This window comes from Budorcas taxicolor, chromosome 3, assembly GCF_023091745.1.
Source record: "Budorcas taxicolor isolate Tak-1 chromosome 3, Takin1.1, whole genome shotgun sequence".
Taxonomy (NCBI): domain Eukaryota; kingdom Metazoa; phylum Chordata; class Mammalia; order Artiodactyla; family Bovidae; genus Budorcas; species Budorcas taxicolor.
Genome location: NC_068912.1, coordinates 54,469,166 through 54,479,983, shown reverse-complemented (window position 1 = coordinate 54,479,983; position 10,818 = coordinate 54,469,166). Strand labels below are relative to the sequence as shown.

Sequence of the window (10,818 nt, the reverse complement as noted above, 5' to 3'; positions counted from 1 at the left end):
TGTACTGAGCTGATTTTACTGGAGATAAAGAAACAAAAAGGAAATAAATGTATAAGAAATATTTAATTTTTTACTATTAAGATAATTTTCAGTCATTTTAGGGAAATATAGAAATCCCTGAAGATATAGCTATTGGGAGAAAAAAAGCCAAAGTGGTAGAATTATTTTTAAAAATTTTATGGTTATTTACATTTAATATATATATACATATATTTTTATAACCTATAGTTTTTAATAAAAATCAGTAGGCTTTCATATATGATTGCAAGAAATTACACTCATTTAATTTTAGTACTGTAAGCAAGGATCAAAATTAAATGCCAACATTTGGGGCTTAAAATTAAATGAGCCCCATCATATTGTTTGTCACATTATGTTGCATTCCTTATACTATTTATTTACAGGTTTAAAGGATTATAAACAAAATCCAATAGAAATTGGTTCATAATATAAAATACCCTATTTAAGTTATGCCCTTGGTGAGGACAGAAGGAAGGTTAGACTTCTTTAGCTTTTCAGCTTTTGACATAATTTCCATGCTGGTGGTTCTTTCCATCTTCTAGAGTACTTCTGTTTCATTATGATGTTATTTACTTACAGCTTAGAATAATCTAAGCAGATCGTCTGCTAACCATGACCCGGAATCATATAATTGCCTATAAACTGAGTATCCTCCATCCAGTTGGGAACCATACACTGTAGACTGTCTGCACTAAGAAGCCAGGTTAGTTTTTGTTTTTATCATCGATGCTCCTCCCTGATGGCCTCCAGCACAAAACCATTTGGCAAGAGTGATGTCCACCTGAGTTCAATCAAGATCCATGTGACTTGGGTTATTATAGAAGTATTCCCCACTCCAGGTCACTTCCAATCCCCACTGAGAAAAATGTGGAAAATTAGAGGTACAAGAGAAAGTTTCCCTGATAGAACCTGCCCAATATCAGTGCCAAGAGGCAATGATAAAATGTCCCTTATAACAAAAGTCATAATCTTTTTAAGGAAGCAATCAATACTTAAACTATTGGTGCATTTACCAAGAAATTAGTAAAATGCACGTTTTACCCATTGAGTATCATAACAATAATTCAATACAAAAGTTCAGTATAATTATCATGAAGTTTATTTAAATGATAATTGTGTCAAGTTCTATAGTTTCTTATTTCTTTGTGTCTTCAGTGAAAATGAACAAGTAAATGAGATTCTAATGTTTAGCTCTTTAGAGTAAGATGCATGTATCATCTGGTGAGTCATTCCTCAGAAGATTCTGGAGTTTGTCGTGAAGTTTTCTGTTCTCAGCTTGGATTATCTCCTTGAGCCTTTTAACCTCTTCCTAAAGAGTGATACATAAAACGAAAGAGCTAAGCAAAAAGTGGTGTCCAGATCATTGTTTAGGAAAAGTCCCAGTCACTGACTTTCCCTTACTTATTTTAAACAATCAGTAATAAAAGACAGTCCCTAATTCCTCCTTTCCATTCATATCTATTTTACCTCTTACTCTTGGTTTCCTACTTGTGTAATTCTTCTTCCCAGTCTGTTCCTATAGCTGCAGAAACATCATCTCTCAATCCCTGAAATATTGGTATCCCAAGAATTATATCCTAAGGCCCCTTCTCCCTTTGTCCTTAAGCAATGTGAATCACATTTTGACTTCAGTTCTCATGTACACACACAAAAACATCAGATCTAGTATTACAAGGAGAGGTTAAAATTAGTGAAATGCACATTTTATCCATTATGAATGTCATAACTTTAAAGCTCAATACAAAAGTTCAACTGGGTGGTCTAGGTGATATCCTCAATCAGGTGATGAGTCTGAGCCTTCGATAAGGGAATTTGTTCCATGTCTCCACAGTCACAGGGTTAAAATAGAAGGAAAGAATGAGTTCAGAAACCCTAGATTGAAAATACTGCCCTTCAGTGTGGGTCTGTAATCTCAAAATTGTCTTGAAACAGTTCTTGAAAAACAAGAACCTACAGGTAGATCAGCCATGATAGGGAGGATGCCCTTTGTCTCCTAAGGGTGCTCACAGAAGAATGTAAAGCTAGGTTTGTAGATATGAAAGCACTGCAGATCCCACTCACTGGGAAGGCTGTTTTGATCATTTGCTAGGCTGTGTGATAGTGGCATTAATTATCTCTTTGGAACTTAATTTTTTCTAATCAGAAAGATGGGGACATAATGGCCCCGATTCACTGAATAGGCTAGGTTAAAGAATGTATGTATGGTGCTTTGTACAGTGCTTGGTAGATAGGAACTACTGCCAACTGAGTGATAATAATAGCAGAGGACTGGATGAAACAAACTCTGCAAGTTAAAGGCCTTCAGAACCAGCAACAATTAAGGTAAAGACAGGGGCATGGACATAGTAATATGAGATTAATTTAACAAGGTAATCTATGACCAAAGGAAAAAACTAGCTAGAAAAATGAACAAAATAACAAGACTAATTACTGTGGGTTAGAAATGTCCTTGGATTTTGCTTAACAAATTATAGTGCTTATGCTGTGCCAAGCACCATTCTAAACTCAAATATTGACTCATTTAAGCTTCAAAATAGCCGTATAAAATAAGTAATATTAACATAAATATCTCCAAACAATATATTTAGTAAGAGGTGGAGCTGGGTTTCTCACCACACTGTTTGATTCCAGAGTCTTTGCCCTAGGCCACAGTCTTACGCTGCCTCTTCCACATTGTTGGTGCTTCGTGTTCTCACTGATACAGAGAGGGGAGTGTGATTAAGATCCAGAGATGAAATAATTGATGAGTACCTGGAGCTGACCTTCCATGGCCCTCTGTTGCAGTGCCTGCTGGTATACTCTGCTTCTCTCCGCTAGTCTCACTTGTTCCTGATGGAATATCTTCCTCTGCTCCATCATTTGCTGATGCTGAGTTAGACTTTGTATCAACCTTTGTGCTTCAGCCTTCATAAACTCTTCTGTTATACCTACCTCAGAGAGGAAGGAAATGACAAACCTCTCTAGGATTAAAGTACCCTTCCTTCTGCCCCCACTCCCTTATTTGTTATTGCCACTACTTCATAGATAAACTTGCCTTGGTCATTTTTCCTCCCTGCAAGTAATCATATGGTAGCTGAGGGTATATGCCCTATTCAGGTATAGACTGAGGAGCTAAGAATGGTACATGTTTGCCATTCTACCTCTAGTTTAATGATCCCAGGTTTAAGCAGGTCAAATTAACATAAAATGTGTAGAATTTCTGTGTTGCATTTTTTCCCCCATTTTTTCTCTCACCTTCGATCTCCTTTTCCCTTGCTGTGAGAGCCAGGTCTATCTGCAAAATGGTAACACTCACAGACTCCTTGGACTCTAAATATTTCTGAAGAGCTTCCTCAGCCTAAGAACCCCCAAAAAAATATAATCAGAAGTAAAAAATGATTCAGTTCACTTCAGTTGCTCAGTCATGTCCGACTCTTTGTGATCCCATGAATTGCAGCACGCCAGGCCTCCCTGTCCATCACCAACTCCCGGAGTTCACTCAAACTCACATCCATCGAGTCAGTGATGCCATCCAGCCATCTCATCCTCTGTCGTCCCCTTCTCCTCCTGCCCCCAATCCCTCCCAGCATCAGAGTCTTTTCCAATGAGTCAGCTCTTCGCATGAGGTGGCCAAAGTATTGGAGTTTCAGCTTCAGCATCAGTCCTTCCAATGAATATTCAGGACTGATCTCCTTTAGGATAGACTGGTTGGATCTCCTTGCAGTCCAAGGGACTCTCAAGAGTCTTCTCCAACACCACAGTTCAAAAGCATCAATTCTTTGCCGCTCAGCTTTCTTCACACTCCAACTCTCACATCCATACATGACCACTGGAAAAACCATAGCCTTGACTAGACGGACCTTTGTTGGCAAAGTAATATCTCTGCTTTTGAATATGCTAACTCGGTTGGTCATAACTTTCCTTCCAAGGAGTAAGCATCTTTTAATTTCATGGCTGCAATCACCATCTGCAGTGATTTTGGAGACTCCAAAAATAAAGTCTGTTACTGTTCCCCCTGTTTCCCCATCTATTTCCCATGAAGTGATGGGACAGATGCCATGATCTTAGTTTTCTGAATGTTGAGCTTTAAACCAACTTTTTCACTCTCCTCTTTCACTTTCATCACAAAAGTCTAGTTCAGTTCCACAACTATTATTCTTCCTGTCTGTCGTCATTGATTTTTCAAAGACGACCCCCCCCCCCACAAACCCCCCATAATTAATACATAAAACCAAGGATACCTGTATTCCTTTCCTGGGCTCCTGATTGTACTTTGCAATCAGCTCGTCTCTATGCTGAATGAAGAGACAATGGCCCCCGGGTTTTGAATAAACCCCTTGCTTCACATTTTCTTCTAGAGGACGAAAAATATCCTGAAGTAAAGCTGAGCAATGATTCTGTGATGCCTCCAAGTTGCGTTTATGAAAGTCATTCTGTTTGGCTGCTAGCTGCATCTTTAAGGGGACAAAGGCCCATAGAAAAGGTATTACCAACAGTTCAGTGTTTTTAGAAATGATTCACAAGGAGAATCTCTGTATTTTTTTCTGGGAATTCAAAGACTACAAGCAATACTATATTCTTTCTACCAAACCTATTGTAAAAAAGTTCCATGGATAATACACTGTAGAAAAGTGACTTTACTTTTGTATCTGAAGTCTCTGGACACCCCTTTCTTTTGCCTCTTCTACTTTAGATAGAATCTTCAGACTACAGATCTCTATCCTCAAGCCCTAATTTTAAATGCAACCTACTGTGTTACTACTGTTTCAATATTATATCGGGTCTGGGATTTCCAGTGAGGAGGTAGAATGGATGATTGGCCTGAATAATGAGCATATGCTATTAAACATGAGGAGATAATCTTTGAGTAGAGCCTTTGGCAATTCTGTATGCTTGATTAATAAAAAAATGTAAGTTAATACTTTATGAATGCAATTTTTTAAGGGATAAGATTGCTTTGAAAACACTAGTCCATGGGTGTAACATAATAAGATGAGTTATCTGTGTGTGAAACTTTTAGAATCTATAGGGTCTAGGGGCTTCCCTGGTGGCTCAGTAATAAAGAATCTACCTGCAATGAAGGAGATGTGGGTTCAATCCCTATGTCGGGAAGAGATCCCCTGGAGAAGGAAATGGCAACCCACTCCGGTACTATTGTCTGGGAAAACCAATGGACAGAGGAGCCAGGAGGGCTACAGTCTATGGGGTTGCAAAGAGTCAGACACGACTTAAGACTAAATAATGACAACAACAGTTGGGTCCAGGGTAGTTAATGCTTTTTGTTGTTACTTGTCTTCAGAATAATAGTGAAATCTTGGTCACATAAGTGATAGTCATTATCTCTCAGTCTAGTAAGAATTGTTTTACTTAAGTCCACATTTTGTATTGCATAGCAACATTTTGCCTTTTATTGCCCCTAAGTCCCATCCACTATAGCAAAAAACTTAATTACCTCTAATTTTTTCTGGTACCCTTGGTCCTCATCCTTGAAAGAGTTCTTCATGAAGACTTCAATGGCCTCTTTCTCACTGGCCCTGTGCAGGTCCAGCAGTTCCTGAAGGGTTTCTGTGGGCAGCTGCAGCTTCTGGCCCATCTCCTGATCATAACGGGCAATGGCCTTTTGCACTGCAACCGAGTTCTTAATCTGGGCCAAGGTCAGGACTTCACTTTCCATGCAGGGCAGATCCCCACTGTTGATGGCATTGACATAGGTCTGCACTAGGTTCTCTAGATCTTAACAGGGGGAAGAGATGCTTGAATTATTTGCAGAGAAAAAGGACATGCTCTGAACTAATTCTGAGAATGTAAATTTAGCATATTCAGCCTTCTGCACAGTGTTCAAATGGACCAAGTAAGTTCCTTTGGGAAATTATGTGATCAAGAAGACAGATCTTTCATTCTCTGAGAAAAGAAAGTGTTCAAAGGAGAAAATTGAAGATTTGTGTGATGACCTACATTTCATCACTTTCTAATTGAGCAGTGAGAAGATGGTTACACAAAGTTGTGTGTATTCACATATTTAGAATACTATAGACCTTTTGCCTATTTACTCTTCCCTTTCTTTCTCTCTTCCTCAGATTTCTATTCCCTTCCTTTTCTCATTCACTTGAACATGTAAAGCTGGTGTGAGTGTTACCCTCACCTGAAAAAGCACAAAGTAGGCAAATTAGACCAGGTCACCTTACTCTTTGTTGGAACTTTCCTGTTTGTCCTCCTCATCCTTTGCCTACTTGTGTTTGCACTCATCTTCCCTTTAGATTGTAGCAATAATTTACAACACAGACTTCCCTAGCTCAAACTGTAAAGCATCTGCCTACAGTGCAGGAGACCTGGGTTCAATCCCTGGGTTGGGAAGATGCCCTGGAGAAGGAAATGGCAATCCACTCCAGTATCCTTGCCTGGTAAATTCCATGGACAGGGGAGCCTGGTGGGCTATAGTCCTTGGGGTCGCAAAGAGTTGGACATGACTGAGTGACTAACACACAATAATTTACAAAGTTCCAAGACATAGAGTATTTAGGAACAATTAGATTGAGAAGTCTGCTTAGATTTCTTGAAGGGTTTTAGACAATCTGGGCATCTGTTTGTTTAATGTTTATGTTAAGTATGTTCCATTTCTACAATGTATGTCTTCCCATTTTCTGCCTATCTAAGGCTGTGGCACTTAACAAGTACTCACTGTATTGGTGGAACAAGTGCTGCCAACCCATGTGGGCTAGTCTAGTTCAACAGTGGATCATTTATAGGCAGAACTTTTTTAACTTGACATTTTCTTCAGATTATTCTTCCTATTTTATCTTATTTTGCAAACATTACTAAAAACATTTAGCTATATTTTTGGAAATATTTAATAAATATGATACCTATGATTTTCTTGGTAGTATCTAACTATGCATTTTTAGCATTGACAGTGGAAGGAAAAATTACAATAGTGCTCTCATTCTCTATTTTGAATTGAAGGAAAACCTTTGAAAATGTACTCACGAGATCCACTGGCCTTGATGCCTCCTGAAAGAGTTTTAGTCTTGGAATGGCTAAAGATGTAGGAACAGAATTCTGCCACTTGTTGTACAAACTTAGGATCCAGATCATCATTATGCAGTGTCTCAAGCTGGGCAAGCTTCTTCTGGTGAGTGGGCAAGTCAAAAATGAAGCATTTCTTTATTGGAAAGAATTTCTGTATACACAGACGGGGCAGATTAAAATCTTGAAGATGTTGGTCGGGGCCTGTGGAGGGAAAAATAGGATTTATTTAGTATCAAATTAACATTCATTTTAATCTATTTCCCACAAATAAATATGGCCTCTGCCTGATGTTGGGCTTCCCTTTGGCTCAGCTGGTAAAGAATCTGCCTACAATGTGGGAGACCTGGGCTCAATCCCAGGTTACAAAGATCACCTGAAGAAGGGAAAGGCTACCCACTCCAGTGTTCTGGCCTGGAGAATCCCACTGACTGTACAGTCCAAGGGGTCACAAAGAGTCGAACACAACTGAACGACTTTCACTTAACCTCCCTGATGTTATTTACTTCACTACATTTTCACAAACCCAAAGCAAAAGCTTAAAAGGTGATCAACCAGGGAAAGGAAAATAGAAAAGTAATTTGCTCCAAGAACAGGGAATAATATAATCTAATATGGACTCTATTAGTTCATTTAAATTAATAGTATTATTAATAATTAATATTATTAATAGTATTATTAATACCATGTATTGTTAATAGTATTATTAACTAGCAAATATTATTGATTGATTTTAATTAAGTAATCAAAATAATTTAATTAATTAAAATAGTTAATTATTAATTAACAATTATTAAGTATTAATGCTATTAATAGTATTGTTAATACTATGTAGTCATTTAGTCAGCTGAGTAACTATAGGAAACTATAAGTTTAACCAGCGACATACAAGAGATAACTTCTTGTGCTATTTTTCTCCCTCTTTCCAAAACTGGAATCCGTTACCTTGCTTTGGCCTCAGTGAATTCTCCAGATATTCATCTGCTGTGATGAGTTGCCCATTTGCTTCCAGATCAAGGTAGAAATCTCTCAGAGTCCACACTAAGTCTGGACAGATTCTCACAAAGTCAGCTGTGTCGTCTACCCTGTTATGATTAGGTGAGGTATCTATTCTTAGTAGATGTGACAGTTCTGTCACATAGCTGAGATGCAATTAAGGAAAACTTTTGGAAATAGGACTGCATCTGGGCCGTATTTAATTCCATGCCTTTATATGCTTTTATATTCTCTTTGGGTTGTAACCAAGTCCTCCTTTCATTCAGTAAACAAAGGACTTTGTCTTGTTCTAATGTTCACAGTGTTTTCACCTTTGTGTTTGATACACAAGGACTCATGAGCTGGTGAATGGAGGAATTCTTTTTGGCTTTGGTACCATCCCGGACCACAAAAGGATACTGCAAGAGGTCGATAGCTCCCTGGTCAATTTTGTTCATGGTGTTGTATACAAAAGTACTACTCAATAGTAGTGCCAGTACAGCTATATGGGTGTCATTAGTCTTGTCGCCCTAGAAGTCAGAATACATTTCAGTCATGTCTCATGGCACTCCCATACGAGCAGCTACTAAAAATAGACCCTTGACCTACAAATGTTAAACAAGAAAAACTAAAATGGTTGTGAGAAACATGGGAAATTTAGTTCTGCCATTAGCACTGATAATTTTATATAAAACCATATTTTGTTAACTTATCAGTCCCTTTTATAACTGGTTAGGTATTTGCAAAATCGATAGTCAAAGTTACTGAAGGTAACCAGAGTAGTTAAAATCAACATTTTCAACTGTGTGAAACAAAGTAGGTCTATATGCATAATACATGCATCTATTTTATTGAGTAACTTATACACAGGGAAGTTCATATTACTGATCTTATTTAATATTCAAAAACAATGCTGTGAGAATAAGGTTTTAACTACTGTCTCTATGTTACAGGTAAGTAAACTAAAGCAAAAATGGGTTGATCATTTTGAATTGTGGTAAATCAAAAGCAAAATGAAGACATGAAAAACAAGGAGAAGTACAAGGGAAAGATCCCGTTTTGTGCTCAAGCCAGCTCATACCAGCTTATAATAGCTGGTTGTGCACACATTTTCTGAGCCTTGAGTTTAGTGACTTCACTTTGGTAGCTTGGAGGCAGCTGTGATGGGAGCGCTTAGAAAACCGGAAAGTACTACAAATCAAGGCTTTTTTTCTTGCCAGTAGAAGTGGAAAAAGAATGTGCATCTCCTGTGCAAATGATAAAATGGATGAGACCAAAGGGGAAATAGGTCTGAGGAGACTTATTCTTGTTTGTCAAAGTCTTAAGAGCTGCAAGTACTAGGATCCTGATTTGGACTCAAGTTCTGCTGCCCTGAAGGCCACTGCTAACCTCTGTCCTCTGCAGGGTCAGACTCATGACGGTGACTTTTTTTGCACCATCTCTCTCTTCAGTTCAGTTAGCTGCCCAGTCTCCCGATTGTGATTCTGGCTTTCACACCTATTTTTCTCACTTCAGTTTCTAAAATTTAACTATTAAAAACAGAAAGGGGAAAAAACATATACCCTGGTCAAGTAGAAGTAAAAAAAAAAAGTCTCCCCATGTAAAGAGTGTTCAGGGATGAGGAGGTTGATTAAAAAGAAATTCTTTTTCCTTACCTTCTCTACGTCTCCAAGTCCCTCAGTGTCAAGAAGAACCAGGGCGTGGTTTGGTTTCTTGGGGTGAGGCACACACCACATCCAGATGCCCTTCGTGTGAGGCTGCACTGTAGATCCAACTGAGAATCCTACAGGGGGAGTTGAGACGCTGTAACAGAGGAGTGGATCTGGAAACTGGAGACTGTCTTAATAAGTGAGCTACCATGTAAAGAAAGCAAGGCAAGGATATGGCAGAAAATATAACTCTGTATTGATCTGAATTACAATAGAGGAATGCGATAATAAGAATGCCAAGTACCATAGCACTGGAAATTTAACATTTCTTTTTTTGCAAGAATATTATACTATCAAAATTTAGTCATTTATAAATACATATGTAAAAGTTATTTCATTGATGTCTTCTTATAATTGGAAAGTACTGTAACTTTTCTAAGTAGATACTGAGGAAAAAAACGAGGTGATATGTCAGAAGCAGAACTCTACCTTTCATCTCCCAGAAGATCATTAGCTAGATTTGAGCCAAGCATTAGCTTTCAATATTCCTCCCAGGTCTCTAACTTTCTCTCCTCACATCACTGTGCTGCATGTTGGGAGTGTGGGTAGACAGAAGGGACTCAGCTGGGCTCTGCTGGAGTCACTCACCCTTGTTCTTCCCAGCCAGCTTGTTTATCAGGTAGGATTTGCCTGTGCGGTTGAGGCCCATGATAGCCACCACCACAACAGGCTGCCTGATGGCAGACAGGATCTTTAGAGCTTCTGGATTAATCAGCAGTGGCCCATTAGTGTTCTCAATGAGGCACAAGGGTTCTGGCATGTGAATCAATGGGGCCATGTCCATGGTGTCACCTGATGTTCAAAGAAAGACATGGGAAAGACTGAAGTTTCTATTCATAAAGCAGAAAAAAGTCATTTTACTTCCTCAACCTGTAGACATACTTCTCCCCAGATGGTCTAAGTTTCTGAAGAAGTGAATTATAATAAATAAAAAGATAGTAAAAAGGGTCATAATAACATAAGTTCAAGCCCTTCAACACAAGAGAAGTCCTAGACCCAACAATACAAGAGAAGACTCTACACATGGACATGACCAGATGGTCAATACCAAAATCAGATTCATTATGTTCTTTGAAGCCAAAGATGGAGAAACTCTATACAGTCAGCAAAA

The 10,818-nt window shown here is 38.5% G+C and overlaps 1 protein-coding gene across 1 annotated transcript; it reads right to left on the bottom strand.

Moving 5' to 3' along the window:
• Positions 1–1,216: 1,216 nt before the first annotated feature.
• LOC128044654 (guanylate-binding protein 5-like) lies at positions 1,217–10,491 on the bottom strand. Its single transcript, XM_052637009.1, has 10 exons — positions 10,296–10,491; positions 9,654–9,781; positions 8,419–8,528; positions 7,969–8,165; positions 6,985–7,227; positions 5,453–5,733; positions 4,242–4,454; positions 3,256–3,358; positions 2,773–2,948; positions 1,217–1,330 (listed from the first exon to the last, which is right to left on the bottom strand). The coding sequence occupies exons 1-10, from the start codon at positions 10,489–10,491 to the stop codon at positions 1,217–1,219; spliced, it is 1,761 nt and encodes a 586-aa protein (XP_052492969.1).
• Positions 10,492–10,818: the final 327 nt, after the last annotated feature.